We start from the raw sequence: 21,562 nt of genomic DNA, 5'->3' as shown, positions 1-21,562 counted from the left end.
TCAATAATGGCCGCTGCCTTCTGGTTTTCATGACTAAAAACTCAAATGTTTCTGGAAATAATAGGGGCATCCCTCACTGATCAGACACTTATTATGATGGATGGAGATCAGCATAAAACACCACCAGGCGTGAAGTAAAATCACATGTTTAACATCTGAAATCCAGTGTGATGGTGATATTTAAACATTAACCTGTAAAAGGAAAACAGTTATTTCAATAGCTGACACTGAGGCAAGCTGTTTTTAATTGTTCTGTTTGAATTAAGCTAAACAGATGCTACCCTGGCTCTGGTTTGCTAAAAATGGCAGTTAAGCTGGTGTGGTGGGTGGGTCACCATAACCTCACCAAACAGATCCAGAGCCGGTTTTCAAGGTAAAAAGTCGGAGCTAAGGCTGCTGAAATATGACAAACACATTTAATAATGTTTCATATAAACAGCAAGCCACAAATTAATTATTTCAAGTGGCAGAATGCAAGTTTGAGAGCAACAAATATGATCTTTAGGCTTCATTTTATTTAAAGGAGCGAGAACAAAATAATCAGAGCAAACACAAGAATGATTGGCCAGGAGTAGGTTTTATATAAAATTTGAACAGTGGATACAGAGGCGATATTATGTGTATAAAAAAATACATACAATAAAAGGAAAATAAATGGATCTTATCTTTTCTATTTTGAGCAGATGTTCAAGTTAGCAGATGAAATGTAAAAGGCACTAAATGTACAACATTCCAGTTTTAAAGACGTTAAACTGAGGCCAAGGTCACTGAGAGATGAACAAAAAAAACAAAAATAATCACAGGGCATTGTTGTCTTTGATATGCAAGACATAGTGCAGATTTTACATAACATAACATATCAAACAATTCGCAAATAACACACAACTATTTACCATCGAAAAACACGGAGCACGCACTTTTAAGACCGGTCATGGGTGAACAGTGCAACCTTCGTTCACTCAAATCACCAAGTGCTGCACATCAGTTTGGTCAAATCGGGAGGCTTTCATAATTTATAGTTTACATCACAATTTCTACAACAGCACTAAACACTGCAACAAGTCACGGTCAGGAGCAAAGCGACCAGCAGTTAATGGGTTGCTCTTTTTGGTCAGTACATTGAAATTAATGCTGCCGAGTAGTGAACAAAGCAAACAAGAACCAACAGAAGAGACTTAAACAGAGAAGGTGGAAGACGACACAGTGCCTGCATGGTGTGTTATCAGAATGGACAGAATTAAAGATGTCTTCGGTCAGAAGGCAGCTATGAATAGAAGTTGAGAAGCATTTATCACCCCATGGAGAAACTTGCTGAAATTCTTACACTGATCTAATTTCTGACTGCGCAGTCTTGCTGCAAATGTACCACTGCTGGCTTTTACACACGAATTAGCTCCATTAATCAACAAAAACATTCAGCTCTGTTTATTGGTGCTTTACATTTAGCTTCTGGTGACAAACAAATAAGAAAATAGATCATTTAAACAATCTATCTACAGTGACCATCGTGTACGGGAGGCATTTTCTGTTTAGGTCTATCATCTTTACGTTACATATCCCTGTAAATTCTCACTGACTTTGTCTTCAGAGGTGAGTTCCCATAAAGCCACAGGTGAGGACTTAGCAGACACTTACAGTTAGGGCCATACATATTTTTACCTGTTTACCGAAACATATTCCAATTATAGTTACATAATAAACATGGACATAATGTGTAGACGCTCAGCTTTCATTTGAGGGTATCCACATTCAAATTGGATGAAGGGTTTAGAAGTTTTAGCTACTTAACATGTGCCACCCTTTTAAAAGGGCCCAAAAGTAATTGGACAATTGACTCAAAGGCCATTTCATGGGCAGGTGTGGGGAATACCTTCATTATGTCATCATCAGTTAAGCAGATACAAGGCCTGGAGTTGATTGGAGGTGCAGCGCTTGCATTTGTAAGATTTTGCTGTGAACAGACAGCATGCGGTCAAAGGAGCTCTCCTCACAGGTGAAACAAGCCATCCTTAAGCTGCGAAAACAGAAAAACCTCAACCTTCAACCTCTACCAGAATGAAGGCGAGAAAAAAGTATGGAGAAGGCATGATCCAAAGAACAGCTTGTGATCCAAAGCATACCACCTCATCTGTAAAACACAGCGGAGGCAGTGCAGGTTTGGACGCCAGTGGCACTGGGACACGAGTGTTTATTGATGATGTGACACAGGACAGAAGCAGCCGAATGAACTCTGAGGTGCTCAGAGACATGCCGTCTGCTCAAATCCAGTTAAATGCAGTCAAATTGATCAGGCGGCCTACAAACGACCGCTGAAAGCTGCTGCAGCAAAGGCCTGGAAGAGCATTCGAAAGGCTGGGGAAACCCAGCATCTGGTGACCTCCATGAGCTCAAAACTTCAGGCTGTCACTGCCAGCAAAGGGTTCTCAACCGAGTATTAGAAATGACCATTTTATTTTCAGTTATTTAATTTGTCGAATTACTTTCGATCCTCTGAAATTAAAGGATTTTATATTTAAAAAAAAATTTAAAAAGGCTTTAGTTCCTCACATTTTTTTTGTTCAACCTGCTGAATTAAAGCTGAAAGTTTTTTCACTTCAACTGCACCCGAGCAGTTTAATTCAAAATTCATTCTGCTAATGTACAGAACCAACATTAGGAAAAAAAAAAGTTCATGTTCATTTCCTTTTTTGTTTTTTTAAAACTTTTACGACACAATCGATCCTGCTTTCAATGTTTCTAAAAACTAAACATGATCAAGAAAATCTATAAATTCCATATTTTGGTTCAACGATCGTCGCTTCACATTTCTAGAATGCAGAAATACGTGTAATCTCAATCTTTTTTTGTTTTGCTGTTGTACATTTGAGCGATTAGGATTTATTAGTTGTCAAAAAAAAAAAAAAAACTTCAGGCTTGCAAAGCATCACTACAATATGAAGGAGGTTCAGCAGTGACTCTGCATCAGAAAACTGGTTTAACTGCCGTTTAAAGCAGACGGCCTCACCCGTTTTCTCCCCTGCTCCTCGTCACCACAGTATGTATTCATGACTTCCCTCATTGTTGTCTCTGGAGCTGACTCGCAGCCATATTAACACCCCAAGAAATAAGCTGCGGTTTTAGGAAAAAAAAGGCCGAAAGCAGCAGCAGCAGTTGGCGTTTCCTTTCCCATTTATTGCACAAAAAAATTGCACTTGCACAACTTCCAGTACATGATATTTTGCTCTAAAACCTGTTGAAATGTGGGCCGACCTTGGAAAGGCATCAGGGCAGACGCGTCCCCTTATCAAAACCCTCCAGTTCAGAGAGCAAACGAGCCTAAACTAATAACGGCCGCCTGAGGAAGCACAACGCTGCTAATCGTTCTCACCTGTTGCAGGAATTTGCCTGTTTTAAGCAGTGTATTGTGTGGTCGTAAACATCAAGATTCACTAAATAATTGCAATTCCTAACTAAATGCGCAGCAGTTTGAATTCCTTTTCAACCAATGGATCATTGTTTGTAACAAACATACTTAAAGCTCATCGAACTTGGGCTTTATTTAGACGTTTTTTTTTTGTGTGTTGTGGACCGAAGACAAATTAATTCAAACCATTTTGAAATAACCGGCTGAAGGCTGCCGGCAGGCACTGCGTACACATGTCAGAGTGTCTGCGACTAACAATGAAGACTCAAGAGAGAAAGCATTAAGCAAGTCAACGACTTTCTTGACCCTCTACAGCAAACTAATGTCCTCTATGGAACGACATCCACAACCATACCACACTGGAATGAGTTACAGTAAACAGCACGATATCTTAAATGATGAGCAAGAATTATCAACAAACACTGGGCAGCTTAGGACATTTACTGCATTCTGAATCACAACATGATGGCTTTCAGACTGGTTGCAACACAAATATTCTCCTCGGTAACTGAACCGGAAAGAAAATTATAAAGACAAATTCGGCTTTAGAACGCTTTAAGACAAACCGTTTAAAAGACAAAAGAAAAAAAAAAGTTGGAATGCATTTAAAGCTTAAAAGCATCTGGGAAAAAAAAAACTGTTGATATCAGATATTTGGCCCTTTAGAGAGGAAAAAGTTTAACATAATACATAGATAAAAAACAGTTATTTTGTAATAATGCTTGTTGCGTTAGTAAATTGCATGCAAACAGTGTATTTAGAACTTTTGTTTAACAAATGACATCTCCCGGTTCTCAGAAAAGGATATCTTTTACCTCAAATGAACATTTTTGTCAACATGCACGTTTCAAACAAAGCCGACAGGAAATAAGAAGCTGCCCAAAATATTTTTTTTAAAGTCACACCTCCAGAAGGCAGTGACGGAGAACATAGAAATCTAGCTGGGCAGCACCGCTAGAGTGTGTTTAAATGTTCTTTAAGGGATGAAACGGAATGACAAAGCCGGAGCCACTCCGAGTTTTTCAAACTCAAAGATGCTCCGCGTTCCACTGAGGTGAAAACCGTAAGGGAGTTAATGTCTTTAAAGGTACCACAGCAACATGCCAGAACTTCACAGAGAGCTGAAGCATTCACAGTAACACGACGTCAGACGGCTTCTTCTGCGCAAAACTAGCTGAGTGAGGCGTACCAACTTTATATTCTAGATGTTATTACAACTGCATGCAAAGTTACTGTGGGCGATGTAAAATCTTACTCTAGTTTACTATGCCTCTACAAAACAAGATCACTATGGAAGTGCCTCCCATGGAGAAGACTGTCTCCTGCAGGCTGTTGCACTAGTAGAAGCTTTCGCCAAGTAAGTGCAACAGCAGGCAGAATTTCTGCTTTTCTAAGGGGGGTGGGAGGGGTTGGGGGGGTACAAGACTACAAGGATTAGAAAATATAAATATTTTACATTGGAATGATATCTATGAAGGCATTCTTATTCTGACTTTAATCCCTGTAGTGGAGAACAATTTCAAGGCTGATGTAATGGTCCACTGTCAACTGAAGTGTTTTCCTAGCTCTTATTCTTTTTACAACAAAGCACATGGAGACATTACTTTATCATATTACAGCTTCATGCTTTCAGAGGACAAAATAAGGAGAAAAGGGGAGGGGGGGAGAGAAAAAAAAAAGACAAACTGCACCAATTCTGTCCCTGTTGAAATATCCCCACCCTTCCCAAGAGCAGCTGATAGAGAGGTCTCATACTTGACTGTGTTTTCTTTTTTCTTTTTGGTCCCCATCTTCAGTTTTTACGAATGTCAGCGTAGACCACTGGCTCCATCTTATGGAAGGAGTTTTTGCTGCCTGAGTGATCCAACTGGGCGTATATCACCGGGCCCTGGAGCACAACGACAACACAGAGCAGAGATGAGAAGCAGTCATTGTACTAACAAAAAAAAAAAAGAAAAAAAAGAAAAAAAAAGGCAAAAATCCCATAAATTCAGATTCAGAAAAAAAAAAAAAACAGCAAACAGGAAGCTTGTTGAATGCAGATGACTCTCTTTCTTCTCCTCAACAGTTTTTGACTGACGGGCCTAAATAGTGTTCTGTGCGATGGTAAAAACTCCTGAATACAGGCTGTTATGTACAAAGATGAGCTTAGACAATTAGTTCACACATTAATCAGCCACAACATTAAAACCACTGACAGGCAAGGCTGCAGAAATTAAGAAAAGTTGGGTGATGATTAAATGTCATACAAATAACTGCAAGTTGGATCAACTTGTTCTGAAGTTCTGCTGGAAAGCCTGAGATTCTTGTCGATGCCACCCTGTCACAATTGTAACCTCACGGCAGCGTACTCCCCATGCAGGGGAATGTGGCCCTCCACAAGCCGCTAAAATAGGTCAGGAAGAGCTTTAAGGAACACAACAAAGAGCTCAAAGTGTTGACCCTGCCTCCAAACTCTCAGATCATCCAAACAGTGTCATCAGAAAAGTTCCCGTCCTGAACAAACGAACATCCAAATGATCCCTGGCTAGTAAGTACAGGGTGTGTCGGTGGCCTGAGAGGAGCCACAGACAATAAAAGGAGGCGATTTTAATGCTGTGGCTTTTTAGTGTATAGTTGGACACATAACTGCATAAAAGGAGACGTTACGGTTTTTTTATTTCTAAAGCAAAAACAAACTGACAGGACACCTGTAGCTTTGCATCAAACTCACAGACTTAACACCAGAAGTGACAATTCTGTAACTCCAGTTCTGATAAGCGACACATAAATAATCTTCAGCGATAATAAACTTATTGAGACGTGTGCATGTAGAAAGGATCCAGCCACATTTAGTGCAAGTTTTACCGGTGAAATGGTGGCAGCCAGTGGATTTCTTTGTCCCCCAGCTCCTACCTGTAGTGGACCCGAGGGACTGGTACACCTGGAGCCCTCCCGGCCGGACTCCACCTTCTTTCGTGGCTGCGGAACCTGAGAGCTCACGCTTTCCAAGGACGTACATCTAGTTTAGGGTTACGATTTGCCATGGTGTCGAGCAATCATTGGTGCACAGTCAAATCGAGACAAACACACATAATGGGATACAAGACAAAAATAAAGCAATGAGAGATGAGCACATGAAACAATGCAGCTGAGCGCAGATTAGAGGTGCACTGATGGCATTTAGATGGTATCAGGTGGGGACTCGTGTCGCTTCCAAATACCCAGAATAAAATGGTGCCATGCTTTGAGGATGGATAAGATAATGATCTCATCTTTTGGCACAATGTCGTGTGGCAACAAATCTGCAGAAACAATAACAACTGGCAGGAGTTCAAATGTTCAGTATGGATATGGAATTACATGTTCAAACATTTATATATATTTCAAAATATCTTAATTTAATATAATGTAAATATGATGATTTATAAATATAAAATAATCAGTTTTCCTTCTTCACACAACCTTTCACATTTATTTTAACCCTATTATTTTTCTTTAACCTTATTTCATTGCTTTATTGTTGTTTTTATATGTGGAGCCACTTTTTCCCTGGATTGTTGGGCTGTATACGTTAAAAGAAGTCTGTGGGCGTCGACTTGGGTTTTAGAAGCATTGCTGATGATTTTCTAACATTTCATGCTGGAAATGCCAACATTGCTAAATATGCTCCACACACAACAGAGCACAACCACACAAGCAGCTTGTTTTATAGACCCGATGGCTCCGGCTACAAAAGTAAAGCTCGTAAATTCTGTACAAACGGGCTGTTTCCTCAAGTTCAAGTTATTTACATCAACTTTAGTTTGAATTTTGGGTTTGAAGTGTCAAATACTTGACAAAATCTTAATAAACGCTTCCGTTGTTCATTCATTACTTTATAGGACAGATTTATGACTACTGCACAATATAAATAATACTTAATAACCACTTGTATTGGTAGAACACATTTTGCGCTTTAAATGATTGATTACTTGAATAAGTGCAGGTCCAGAACACCAGCTGGTTCTATTTGTGAATAGACTCGCAGATCTTTTTTTCCATGACTAACGTTAACAGTTATTGTTCCTGCAGAAAGTTGTCACAGTTCTCCATATTTTCTGAATTATAATCCCCGATATCTGCGTTTTTGTTTGCAGGTCGATTAGTAAAAAAAAACTGTCAAAGGACGCCATTATGGGTTTGTGGAAATTTGAATCCAAATTAAACAACAAATTGATCAAAATAAAATATTATTTCTAGCAGGACTATTAAAGAGTCACAGGTTCTCAGTGCATCTCTAGTAAAGACACTATGATCATAAGTACAAGTATGAGAGGCAGTTCACCTGAGAAACTCAACATGAACACTGCGTGTTGAATGATTTATTGCCCCATCATTACAAGCTGACTGAACGCTGTTAAGCAAAAAGCCTGTAAACATTTCTGCCGAGTAAACATGTCTCATGAGAAAAAGCAGTGGATGATGGAAGTTCATCAACCCAAAACACGAAACATGGAACATGAGGAAGACAGTGGTTAGATTTGGAGATTATCAACCAAAGAGGATGGACAAAAACTGCTTTACATGCACTTCAGTAACCTGGTTGAGCAGGAGGGGCCACGTGTTTGAATGCAGGATGTTGTAATTTCCCTGGTCACATATTCCAGGTTCTTGGCTTTGTTCAGACTGCAGGCCAATCAAAGGACAGACCATCCACGCTCTTATTTGTTTCATAGTGATCTGTGTGTGGAGACATTTCCAAGCCAGTCGAGACGCAGATACACTGGCGACACGGCTTTTCCAGTGTGATAAACTGCGATGTTCTGGTATGTTCCTTCTAGTTTTGCAGATGTCTCCCCTAAACATGCGAGCAGACAATTTATTTCAGCATTGTCCAAACTGTTGTTCTCCATGTTGCGAAATGCTTTGCTAACAGCAGCGCATTCTGAATGATGACTATGTGAACGGCTGGACAGAGACGCCTGAACACATCCAACTGGATAGGTATTATTGTATTTATTTACTGCTGCAGACTTTCAATAAATCAATGTGGGTAAATTGGAAAAAAGATTTGAAACAGCAGTCTGAACAGGACATTTGTTGTGTTATTAGTGCTGCTCAACCCAATTATGGTGCAATAATAATGTGAACTATTTAGAGGAAACCAGGTTTATCTAATCATTTACTTTACATTAAAGTAACCAGGCTGCTCATGTGACAGTTAAGAGATTAACTTTGAAGGAGAAAGCTGACCAGGTTACTTAACTGCATGTTGCTTAGTAAACAACAAGCACATTAGTGATGTTAATGGAGAAGGTTAGTAGAAATGAGTTGTGTCAACACACTGTAATGAAGGAAAATGACTGGCACCAGTGCAAACAGCAACCCCAAAGTTTGCTGGTTCAGCTCACAGGATCAAACCGCTCAACAGCCAGGCGAGAGCTGCGAGATGTTTCCTGACGGAATTAGCCAGGATGCCATTCCAACATCTCTCATATCTGAGCTAATACCAGACTTCTCACTGAGTTTAACAAGGATCATGAGAGAGTATTGCTGGAGCATGCAAGATCAACACGGTCAAAGGATCTCAAGCAATCAAAATCTAGTTTTAAAAGACAAATTATGTTAATAATTAGTAACTACATTAGATCATCCAAACACCCAAAAACACGTTATTATTTTCCAGTAAGTACACAGAGTGACCCGTCTCCCATGCAGGGAAGGTTAGAATCATAAAACTTTACTGTTCCTTCTTTATAAATATAAAGCAGCCTGTGACAAGGCCCACACACGTGCCCAGAGGAAAAAAACCTTAAATGCAGCCAAAATCATTCCCGTTTGAAGCGTTAAAAGAAAATGATACACATCTGGATTTAAACAAAGGAACAAAAATTTATTGTAAAGAGTCAGTTACGACCCGATGAATTAATCACCCCCATCATTTGTCTGTGAAACAACCTTTTAATCAACATCATTAAACATCTTAAGTGTAAATTGTGGAATCTTTAGTGTGAGCAGTAAACTAAATCTATCTTAGACTCCGTTATGGTGCATGCTAGTTGACAGAGCAGGAAAATATCTGATATTGATTCTTTTTCTTAAAGAATTTGATCAAAATCACTGATTGAGATGAAAACTTGTGGCCAAAGTTTCAAATAACGAGATGCGCGTGTGTAAAAGTGAAGATCCGTGGCTTCCGGCTGCTGTCAAATCCTGTTGGTTTGTCAGAAACTAGATGCTGTGCACTGATGGCGCTGCTTTGAAGTTAACCAAAGAGTGACCGTGGGAGGTAAAATAGCACACTTACCCTTCGTAATCATGGCGGTTGTGAAGCATCCTCATGACAAGGCAGGCGGCTACAGCGACGAGGACGAGCACAAATAAAGCAGCGCAAACTATTCCCACTATCATGGCCGTGTTGTTCTGAGGAAGAGACTCTGCAGGAACACAACAGACGCACTCAAAGATCACATTTACAACTGCCATTCTGACTCCTGGCTTTTTATGCATTCACTTTTTCTTCCCCACATGCATGTTAACCTTTTTTGGGTTAAATAAATCTTCTTGGGAAAGCTACTGTTTCGCTTTTTTCCATATGCACTCACACAAAAGACAGAAACATATGAGAAATATCAGTTACATGTGAAGAAATCTGACTCGAAAGCAACCTGTTGTACTTTTCTTTATGTCTTCTTTCCATGAATCACTTTACAATGTTGGAAGTTTGTGTTACAGGTGGGTAAAGTCTCAAGAAATGAAACTGATTTATATGAAAGAAGAAACATGTTAGAGCCAAGACCTACACAAGAGGTACACATCAAGAAAATCAACACCAGAGGCATGCATCCTTATGAAATACAGAGAGGGGTCTGGTTATGTGACCTCTACTCTTTTCATTTCTTGTGTGTGATTTCTATCAGCTTTGATAAAGCTGAGCAGTTGTGCATCAGGCTTGTTAGCACTGACACCGGAACATCAATTAGTTTCAGACATTTTTTACTCTCAGTAACACCAAAAAGAGCAATTGTTGTATTCAACCCCACTTTAAATTGTCAGCAGTTTTCTAGCACAATGTTTGTTCAAATGTGACGGCTCTCTCCTCAGTAACTGCATGTGGCATACAAGAGAAAACGCTCTCAGATTGTTTTTGAAACAGGTCTGAAAGCACAAACAAATATGGTTTACAAAAAATGTGACCCAACAAACCCGAGGAAAGCTTTGTGTCATCACCATAACTGGCCTCAATTGCTGCCTTCGCCTTTTTTCTGTACAACACCGCAGTGAAGGGTGTTTTGTTGAGACGCGCAGCCACAGTTTCCGCCGTTAATCTTCGGGCATTTTAACCCCGTTTTAGGTGGCTAGCAGCTAACGACTACCTGTTGCCTTTGGCTTCGCAGAGACGGGAGCTAAAGCGGCTCCATTCAGATAAAAGATGAACTCAGTACTGAAGTACTTGGGTAACGAGGATTTTTTTTAAATTGTAGTTCTCCGGTAAATAAAACTACAATAAAAGGACTTCACTGAAAAATATTTAGGAGTGTCGCTTTTTACACACACTTCAGACACAAATGAGATTCTCTGTAAAGGGGCCACATCACTCGCTCAGTCTCCGCACCATGTACAAATAACACTATGCAACCCAAAATAAAACATGATCTCAAAGTTTAACTGTTAAAAGTGTCCCTGCCTACTCATCCATTCAGCACATACAAACGCTTTGTGTGTTTAGACAGAATACCAAAGCAGCTTTTTATGAGAGCCAACATAAAAGGAAAAGAAATGCAAACGCATTGACTCGAGCAGACGGCTTCCATTTTGGCACAGTATTGCTTCCTAGATACAAAGATACAGAACAAACTGGCACCTGGCAGCCGCTGGCAAACCAAAAATAACAAGCCATCGCATGAACTCATTCCCTCTTGTAACTGACAACAAACACAAGCACACCTGCTGGATATCTGTGCTGTGTTAGAACAATTTATACATTTCTAAGTCTTCCGCCACAAATAGCTGGCGCTATTTCAACATAAACCATGTATTTTCACAGTTTTTGGACCATTATCGTGACAATCTCATTAAAAAATTATGTTGATAGCAAAAAGACGTGATCACATCATTTTGTGCATGACCACAAAGTTGTTTGACTCATGAGAGTCGATGTGTTCAGACCTGTCATTCATAATCTGGTAACTACTGTGAAAGTGACGTAAAGAGCCAAAGTGCACGTGCGATATTTGCCTTTAGCACTTGATTGGACAGTACATAAAGTGGAGTATAACATAACAGTCTCTGTAGAGTGACGGTTTTCTTACAACAGTTCATGTCAGCGTGGTTGTTTAATAAGTACAGACAGTAGATGGAAGCAGCTTAAACTACTTTTCTACATGTCGAAACTTATTGAAGAGTCACTGTTATGCTTTTAAAGGTTTAAGTGTATTAGTGATAATGGAGCTGTTAACAACTCAGTGTTTTCTTCACCTGAGAACACTTTCAGCACATTGACTGATGTTTGTCAGAAGCTGCACCGTCGTCCTCAGAGAGCTAAAGATGCATATCAAGCTAACAAGCACACAGCATTGTGCTAAACAAAACGGCAAAGGGTGGGAGCAGTCGAAAACATTTTTATACAATCAGACTGAGCAGAAACTTCATCTGCAGCTCATTAATCTGGCTTAGATCCTACTCCGTGCTGCGGCTGATTACCATCAGGTGAAACCCTGGACGAGGAAAATCCACAGTGCTGGTATTTATTTATTAAAAAACAAGATCCATCAGTTTCCTGATAATGTGTAAAGTGACGACTGTGGTTAACATTGGTGACACATTGAAAGTGATATGAATGAATGAGTGATATGAGGTCTGATCTAGTGAGACTACCACTGCAAAATATCACAGCACCAGGAGGATCATTCACACATGATTCACACCCATTCCAGTTGCCACCAGCTTACTGGAAAGTAATGCATATCTAAAAAGGGGCTAAAGATTACCCTTGATGGAATCCAGGTCACTGTGTCCAAAACTGCACCCATCCAGTTAATATTATTTTATTATATTACACTAAATGATAAATCTTTGAGCGAAAAGCCACTCTGACCGATAAAAGTCTCCTCTTTTGATAAGAAACATGACAGATCGAGCACAACAAGACAGAAAAATGCAAAGAGAAGAGTGTTCTGAGCCTGCAGCCTGACAGACCAATCAGACTCAGGCATCCGTGAGTGGGTGAAGACAACTTACAAGAGTCTGGCCAAGGTCATGGTTCTGCGCACAATGAATCAAGAAGAATGTCCTTTTAACAAAGCACGTTAGTATTCCTCTGATTCCTAACACCCTCCCTGTAGCTTGGACTGATATTCATAGGGAAAAGAAATAATTAGCTTAACTTCAGAGTTTAAATTTCAACAGTAAGTCACCTTTCAGAACGACTCTGAGCTCCGTTCGGGCCGGCGTGCCCTTTACGTCGGGTGGGTTCTTCACATCACAGAAAAAGGTTCCGTTGTCGCTGAACTGAGCCGGACTCAGCTGTATTGAGACGTCCCTCTTGTTGATGTCTCCAATAAACTGCACTCTATCTTTGAACTCATCTTGTCCCGGAAATCCTTTCCCATTAGAGAAATAATAAATCTGCAAAGAGGGGGAAAAATGGATTAAGTTTGACAACAGGATTGGAGGCTCGAGTAAAAAGCCAAGTATTCAGTGCACACAAATCCTGCTGCATGTACATTACACTATGAGGACAAGACCTAATATATATATATATATATATATATATATATATATATATATATATATACACAACCTAAGCAATAAGGGTGTAAATTATTGTCTTTATATTTAAAAGTCTCTTCAATCGCTGAACAATTGCTCTTTTTTTTTTGGACCCGAACAATAATCCATGCACTAAATACTTACTTTCACATATCATTTTTATTATGAGAGACATCCAGCAACCAGAAAATTCAGCCATATTTATAATACTAGAACATGATGTACAAAGATCAGGGTTTATGAGCTGTTTTTAAACAGCAGATGTAAAAATGGTTCACAGCCATTAAAACTGGTTCTGCAGCACTCTGAGCGTGTTACAATAAATCATGTAAGGGTTCAGAGTAAATCAATAAGCTCAAAATAGGTCTACATTGCATGTAGCACCACCAACATGAAGTCAGGAAAGGTCAGCTACGACAACCTGCCTTAGCTAAATCTCTCTTTCTGGGTTTCTCTCAGTGACACAAACACCTGGCACAGCGGCACATTGACCGGACGTTTCATTTCGCTGCAGAAGACAAATTAGTGCAAAATTAAAGGGGAACTTTTTAAACCTAGACCTTATTTCTGGCATGAAATACGTTTATCTACTCACGGAGAACCGTTTGGCGATAGTCGGCGTCCTTCGGAAGCTATTTAGATAACTCACGATCCATATAACGGAGTGAACAAGGCAGGGACGATGCAGCCTCTAAATAAGGCATTATCTGTGTTTATTTCACCAATACTTTAAGACGAATGAATGAACGCGTACTATTGCTCTGTTAGCACATAGCTACTGTTATGTGGCTACCTGCAGCTAACAGAGGGAATTCTACACACACCTCTACTGGGACCACTTCATCGACACGCATGGCTGCAGCACAGCTCATTCACTCCGGTAAGAACATCCATGTTACACAAAGTCGTCGTTCACATTGTCAAAATCTGATAAATATCCTGCCATGTTGCACAAAACTAGCTGTAGCAAACTCTGTGTGAAGTTAGCCGGCTGTCACAGAGCAAGGAGTAAATAAACTGTGCTCCAGGGGGGTGTGTGGATGAAGTGGTCCCAGTAGAGTGCCTGTGTAGAAATCCCTCCACTAGCTCTCCTATAGCCGCAAGTAGCCACATAACAGCACCTATGAGCTAACAGAGCTATAGTATACATTTGTTCATTCATTCGTCTTAAAGTATTAGTGAAATAAAGACAGATAATGCCTTATTTCGAGGCTGCACCATCCCTGCCTTGTTCGCTCCGTTATATGGATCGTGAGTTTTCTAAATAGCTTCCAAAGGACGCCGACTTTTGCCAAACTGTTCTCGGTGAGTAGATAAACGTATTTCATGCCAGAAATAAGGTCTAGGTTTAAAAATACCAGAGTTCCGCTTTAACGTTGGGTTAAAGATTTGCCAAAGAGTTAAAAACATGCATCAGGAGCTTCTCATCCAACGTCTGCACTGACTGCTTTAAAACAAACAAAAAAACCCCAAAAGAATAAATAACAGCAGTTGTAGATTATGTCTGCGGCTAACTGATGTTGAATCCATCACGGCTCCAGTGAAACTTGTGTCTGTTGATTAACGCGCACTCTCTGAGCCACAGACTGACTCAGAGTGAAGAGACACATCACTCTGCAGCGCCTCTACAACAACAGCTGAAACGTGGTTTGCACATTAACACGGTGCTGATCTCTGGAAGTCTGAAAATGTGATGCTTGTATGCGTGTTTTCTTCTATTATGTAATACCAGAGATGCTGTAGCTACTAGAAAATAAAACACTCGCAGAAAATGTAGCCGACGTAAAGCCTTCTTCCTTCGAGACATTTTTCATTCATAAAATCGATTTGTTAGAAGTTGATGCTTTTGCGTCAGAGCTAAATAGCCGAATTATCTTTCAAGCTTTTAAATTCTGCAGCACAAGAGCCACGTCCATTGAAACAACATGGAAGAAAATAACATCTGGATAATCTCCTTTCTCGTTCAAAGTTCCACAGATTTGGAACACTTTGCCATCAAGTGTGGAGCTTTCCGTTTTCAAGTGAAGTTTGTTTGACAAGACAGGGCTGACGCTTTAAAGAAAACATTTTTCCTGGCTCATTGTCTAACACACTGACTGCATACATCTGTTCTGGCACGACTGCAGTGAAAATTAAAGACCCTTCGGCTGTGTCATTATATTTGCAGGAGATCGCAGCAGAGAGGGAGGCCCCTGCCCAGCCTGAGCGCTCTGTAAACAAAAACCAGTGTGTATCACAAAAAAAAAGGAACATTTTTACTAAAACACACAAACTCGCAGGTTTCAATGCAGCTGCTTTTTTGCATTTACTTTCTAATTAGCAAATATCACTTGAAACGGAGTTAAACATGAACCTTTGACAAAAACTGCTGTTAAAGGTATCTTTTTTTTCCTCAGTGCGACTTCGAGGTAAATCTCTGTTTGAAACGTTCATCTGTGTCAGTAACGAGCTCCGTGAATTATTCTTCCACAGCCGAATCAGTTTGCTTGCCGAGAGAGTGCGACCCAAACTGGATGGAAACTGTGCCGCTGAAACCCAGACTTTACAAAGAGATTTAGGGTTGTCAGTGGAGTACTCGAATGAGAAATAAACAGGGAAATTAGAAGTTAGATGACATAAAAGTCATGCTGCTTGAGCAGAAGAAGGGCCACAATAAACACATGAAAAAAAAAAAAAAAACATACAACTACTATCTAATGCAAAAGCATCATAAAAGGAAAGTCACTGTATAATGACAAAAAAAACAATCAAAATGAGCATTTAACCCGAGGAACAGCTGAAGCCCATCTTCATGTGTCAGGACAGATGAAACAATCAAAGGAAAACATCCTGAAAGTGTGGGAAACCTTCCCCGAGCGGATATAACCAGTGGGAACTTACCACATAGGGAGCTTTGGAGAGCTGATTGTCGGGCTGACTCGACTGGAAGGTCCAGGTCACCGAAGTGGTGCTGCTGACCACTTCACTGGTCTTGAAGGTGCATCGAAGAATTCCTGTTGTGCCGTTCTGTACAATCACCTCAGAGTCGGCATGTATGTCGATAGCAGAAGCGTGTTTTGTGACTGTTAATAAAAGAGGGAATAAAAAAAAGTTCCTTGTATTAGGAAACAACAGCAATAGAGCTGAACACCGCCTGCATATTAGTGGGGGTGCAGACAGAAAGCAGCGCTGCATTAAACCAACACTGGGCACCGCAGGAGGCTACTGGGGAGACAATGACTTACCAGCAGGAAGCTCACTTTAAGAAGGAGGTTGCTGCATTTAAAGGCTTATCAGATGCCAAACACATGGTTTCACAGCAGAGAAACGTTCAACTGTGACCTGCTTCAGTGAAAACCCATCAGAAAATATGAAAATTCAAAACATCAAGGACTGAAACGTTGCCTTTAGAATAGCATCCACCATGCCTTAAAGCCCCTTCGGGGTATCAGTAGATTCAAAATGAATGCTTTTACTGGCACTTCAATAAACACCATTTCCCAATATCCCCAGATCTTTGCATGCGGAGCGTCACAGTTCAGGAGACACACTGTACTCTGTAGACCGCAGCGGTTCCAACTACAAAGTTAATAAAAAAAAAAAGGGTACTGAAGGGTACCGTCTTCACCCACGCATGCAGGCTTGAACCACCCCTCATTTTCTTTCTCTCTTGTAATCTTTTAAAGTGGTCTTGAGCAACAGTTTGAGACTTTCTGGAGGTCTTTCAAGGCTCTTCTCTGCCTTTTCACTCATTTTCAGTGCAGTCCTTGTATATGATTTACATACTCAGAGGAATGTGTTTACTTTTTGGGTTTGTTTAGCCACTTAACTCTGACCTATGAATCATTCCAAAGAAACAAAATGCACCCAACTCAAAGGATAAACCAGCGTCTATACATCTCAGACAACTGAGGGAGGAGCTCATTTAAGGTCTATCTTTAGGCACTTTTTTACTAGCAGCCCGTCGCAAAGACACATCATTTCTTCCCATTTTTTCACTTGCATCGGTGTAAACTGTAAGAGATAATACAGCTCGACAGACAGAAAATAGCATTTTTGCAGCAACGAGGTTTTAAGGACACACTGCACACCATCTGAAAGGAACGTTCTTAAGAAAAACAAGAAAATTAACTGGCAATAAATCTTGCATTATTCAACTTAAAGTAATAACTAACAGTTCTCATGACGCAAACTCATCTTTAAGGATCCTTCAGGGAGAAAATTCTGAACACATACAACAGCTCAGAATCCTATATTCCTGAGACCAGTAACAGACACTGTACAGCAGAGAAGTGCAGAGCTGGAACTGGCTCCTGTTCTATTCCCACATCACGGTGGGTGTGTTGGACAATACGGGAACCTTCTCCCCACGTGGTGAAGCACAGCTCAACTTCACTCTATGCACTAATGCTTTTTCGGTTTATTGGACAGAACGACATCCCTGAACACTCCAGCAGACTTGCTTACTGTACGAAGAAAGAAAATGTTTGGAAATCTTTTCTCATAGTTTACCAAAGCATAAATCTGTGAGAGCGAATAGCAATCAACACAGGGGGGTCTCATCTGTGCTCACAGATCACATAAGTATGTTGGCCGCATGAATTATGAATCCATCAGCGTGTTTTATGACACAAAAGCACAGATTTAAACGTGGACGTTCTCCTCTGTAGACAGAAGCAGACCTCTGTGGCACCCAGTTGTTCCGCTCACTCAGAGATGTCACCTCTGTGCACAGAGTCAGTTGACACGCACACATTGTGCAATGATCTGTCTACACACACACAAGGAAGTTTTGTTTCCTGTCTGTGAGTCACTGAAACTTCACCCAACGCTGCCATGATAAAAGGCTCATACAGCCGGGACAGTGTCTGCAGTGGAAAAGAGGCATAGAAGAGTCAAATAGTCTTTCGGAGTCAAACCATGCAATGGAACAAATAAACAAATTGGTTCAGTTATTCTGGAACACATAAAAGACAGTACAGCACCTGGCACATGGTGTGTGCTTTTCTCTGGTCAGTGACAAGCTCTCAGGGCAGCTACTGATTAGTTTCAACTGTTTTTTTTTTTTTTTAATTTCGATTGTCTGGCAAATAAAGCGACCAAGCTGACATCTTGCACCCAGAGATGTAATTCAGATCTAGTTCATTTGCACAGAACTCCACAGAAAAGCAAATGTTCACATTTCAGGGCACAATGGGAGAGTAAAAGCCTCAATTATTTTTTGGCACATCGGCTAAAAACACAGGCTTATGTTTTCCCGCTATAAGCAAGGAAGAAAAAATAGAGATGTAAACATTGGACGTAAAATCAGTCAACGCCTGATTTCTTGGCACATGTGTTGTTTAAATACATTTGAGTATGATTCAGTTATTGAAGCGCAAGGAAATTATTAAAGTGCTCTGGAAGCATTTCCCAGAAATCAATAGTTTAAATGTATCCCTCACTTTTGTCCATGACTACTTTACACCTCCAATGCTTTTCTGTAAAGTCAGGAGTTGTTTTAGCAACGATCGCCTGCTCTTTTCTGAACGACAGCATGAGGAGTGCTGTGCAGCATCGACAGTGGAGCTCAGACCAGATGCTCCTCTGCGTATGTAGCATCTGACTGCGCTTAACACCGATACAGGTTGACTTCAGACTGAGAGGCATGTGTATCGTTCAGATGTGTCATCTATGAAGTTATTCAAACAGATGCGTGAACCAATGCTGCTCGGTTCATTTCAACTAAAGAGAACGGATGACTAATCTGTGCAACCGATGGACTCTGCACAATCCTGAAGGACAAATTCCCGTTGTATTTTGTCATATTACCAAGGTGCAAAGAAGAAAGACAAATACAGCGATTTGTCTCCTAAAGTACTAACAGCACCGCTTATTGATTAATAACCTGTCCATAAGTGGGGAATGTTTGACTGTGCACTCACCTTCATTGCAAATTAGGTTTGCACATGGACAACAATCTTTTATTCATTAAAAAAAAAGCAATGCAGACAGGAACACGTGACCCTCATCGTTTTCCTACAGCCAGATAATCTGACAAGCAACATGTAAAGCAAAAGGAGAACAGACAGCAAAATTCAGACGTCAGGGAATAAAATGCATTTTAAAAAAAAAAGAGAGAGTGACAAACACCAGTAAGAAGTGTAGTAAGAAGCAGGAGATAATTTTACAATGAAGGAAATGTCCGTGATCCATTTCCCTTCAGTCAGATGATATCCGCATGAGATTCAAAGCAGAGCAGCAGTGGATCGCTTATCTGTAGCAAACACTTGGTTGTTGCGGTTCAGAGAGTGTTTTGAATGTTACTTTCTGTAGTACGGTCATGACAGACAGTCACCGATTCTGTCATTTGAGTCACATGCCTCATGTGTCACTTGGGGCATGTAATAAGTTTGGGACACTGCAAAGCTAAATCAATCACAGTCGACTTAATATCTGTAGTGTTGGTGCTGAACAGGCTAAACTAAGCACCAAAGTTCATGTTGGTGAGGCCAGACATACTGAATGCTATAAAGAAGCATTTGAAATCAGAACACTGGCCTAAGCCCAAATTCGATTTAACAAAAAAAAAAAAAAAAAAAAACATTTATGCAGCACCAATATGACCCGATTTAACATTTGTCGAAAAATGTTATGTCATAACTGCCAAAACTCCTACCCATTGGCCTGCAGTTGTGTTACTACTTGTGGCTTCAAATCTGATGTTAGCTTCGTCGTTTGGGTCAATAAAAGGTTAGACAACATGGAAATGTGATGCTATCTTAGGTTTCGGAAGCTGAGCCAGTCAATTACCGACAGTTTGGTGTGCTGCCGCTGTCTTAATAAAATACAGCAACCGCCAGTCAACGCCCGTGGTTCAAATCAATCCTGGACATTTCAAAAATTGATTTTCAACACTGAAAATAACAATATTCTAACCTGGTTTGCTCGTTAGTAAGTTAAAAGACTACTCCCGGGTGACACGTAGTTACACACGGCTAACAAAACAGTCCCCGCTACATGTACGATAGCACACCTAAGACCTATTTTCTGTGTTATAAAAGATACATTTCGCGTCGGCCATTATTCAAAACTGCTGTTGACTCGTGTTTGCGTGAACTGTGATTTACAACAAACTCGTTAGCCTCCTTTATGCCATGACTGGTCCACCGTCACCTTCCAGTCGAAGGCACTACCAGGGCGGCAGCCACCTTCCATACCAATCCCCATTCAGATTCTGCTGAATTTAACCTCTGTAATCTGGAACGTGATGTCGACGTACGTGTAAGGCACGACTAACTGCCATCCCTCTGAAAAAAAACGTGCCCGAGTGTGTTAGATACCAACTCTACCTGCGAGGCAGAACAAAGGCATATTAATCAGTAGGATTCAGGATGGGGGTGTACGTTGTGTCTGCGAAGTAACATCGCTAGCAGGCTATCCTGATATCCCATCTAATAAAATTAGCTCATATTTAAGCATTTCAAAATTGAACGTTAACCTATGTTAGCCCTCAGTACTTACCTAATGCAACATATAGCGTAAATCCGATCAATAAAATCCTCCTGCAACGGGTATTCGACCATTTGGGATCCATTCTGTTGTTGTAAACAGGAGTAATTCCTATTGCTTTTTTTTTTTCCCCCACCTCTGCTGTCCAAATCTCTTCTTTTTCATGGAAAGCAACAAGGGCAGACGCCCTACTCTGAGAGTAACCATCGCCCCCTGCAGGTTTGCCAGGTAGCCACAGTTACCCTCCACAAAAGGCGTTACATATTACACCCTGGTAGCCAGTCTATCACAGGGCCAACACAGAGACGAACAAAACCACCGGAAAAAAATAATCTAAAAATAAGGTTTCAGCCTCTTGAATGATTTATCTGAGAAACACAAAGACAAAAAGGGGGGTTTCCTGAGAAGGTATGGAAAAGAAATGGACACTTGTGCCTTCCGTAATGAACAATTACTTAAGTCATCATTTGTTCTTTGGTTGGAACCCTTTTCCAACAAATGAGTCCAAAGCAGTTATTTTCAGGAGCTTATCTGTCAAACTTAATTGCATTTGAAAAATTATGAACACATTTCAATTTGAGGCTAAATGACAGCAGGTGACAAAGAGACACAAAATTACAGCAAAGATTCAACAAATGACCAAAGAGAGAAAAATTATCAACTAACTAACTACTTACTAAGTGTCTTCAAACAATGGCAACACTACTGGTGGGCTTTTTATGATGAGTCCAAATTCTGACATGCACGTCAAAGGAAGTGTAAAGTTTGGTATCTTGCCCAAAGAAACTGTAGAATCCAGGGATCAAACCAATGGCCGGAATCACACAAAAAGCACACACGTTAAACAGGTAGAAATAATGCAAAACATGCACAAAGAGATGAAAAAACATTATTTCCTTGATATAAACTGTCCACTGTAGTGTACACAATACAATATTAAGGACTTGGACCAGTTCC

The 21,562-nt window shown here is 40.4% G+C and overlaps 1 protein-coding gene across 2 annotated transcripts; it reads right to left on the bottom strand.

The window, feature by feature from the left end:
- Positions 1 to 558: 558 nt before the first annotated feature.
- On the bottom strand, positions 559 to 20,787 carry mpzl1l (myelin protein zero-like 1 like). 2 transcript variants are annotated; one of them, XM_072374652.1, is made up of 6 exons: positions 20,618 to 20,787; positions 16,016 to 16,197; positions 12,781 to 12,991; positions 9,672 to 9,801; positions 6,251 to 6,404; positions 559 to 5,291 (listed from the first exon to the last, which is right to left on the bottom strand). In XM_072374652.1, exons 1-6 carry the CDS (start codon positions 20,688 to 20,690, stop codon positions 5,196 to 5,198), a joined length of 846 nt encoding a protein of 281 aa, XP_072230753.1. In that variant the 5' UTR covers positions 20,691 to 20,787; the 3' UTR covers positions 559 to 5,195. The 2 variants fall into 2 exon arrangements, with proteins under 2 accessions (XP_072230753.1, XP_072230754.1); XM_072374653.1 differs by having other exon boundaries at positions 6,299 to 6,404.
- Positions 20,788 to 21,562: the final 775 nt, after the last annotated feature.

The sequence above is a fragment of the Leuresthes tenuis genome, unplaced genomic scaffold, assembly GCF_036924035.1.
Source record: "Leuresthes tenuis unplaced genomic scaffold, fLeuTen1.0.hap1 SCAF_21, whole genome shotgun sequence".
Taxonomy (NCBI): domain Eukaryota; kingdom Metazoa; phylum Chordata; class Actinopteri; order Atheriniformes; family Atherinopsidae; genus Leuresthes; species Leuresthes tenuis.
This window is presented reverse-complemented; position numbering and strand designations above follow the sequence as displayed.

Excerpts from the sequence above, each read along its gene's own strand:
- mpzl1l (XM_072374652.1), bottom strand. The coding sequence starts at position 20,690 with ATGGATCCCAAATGGTCGAATACCCGTTGCAGGAGGATTTTATTGATC. Across the intron at positions 9,802-12,780 it reads GCTCAGAGTCGTTCTGAAAG|AGTCTCTTCCTCAGAACAAC; the intron begins GTGACTTACTGT and ends GTGTTCCTGCAG. Across the intron at positions 5,292-6,250 it reads TGGCTGCCACCATTTCACCG|GGCCCGGTGATATACGCCCA; the intron begins GTAAAACTTGCA and ends GTTGTGCTCCAG.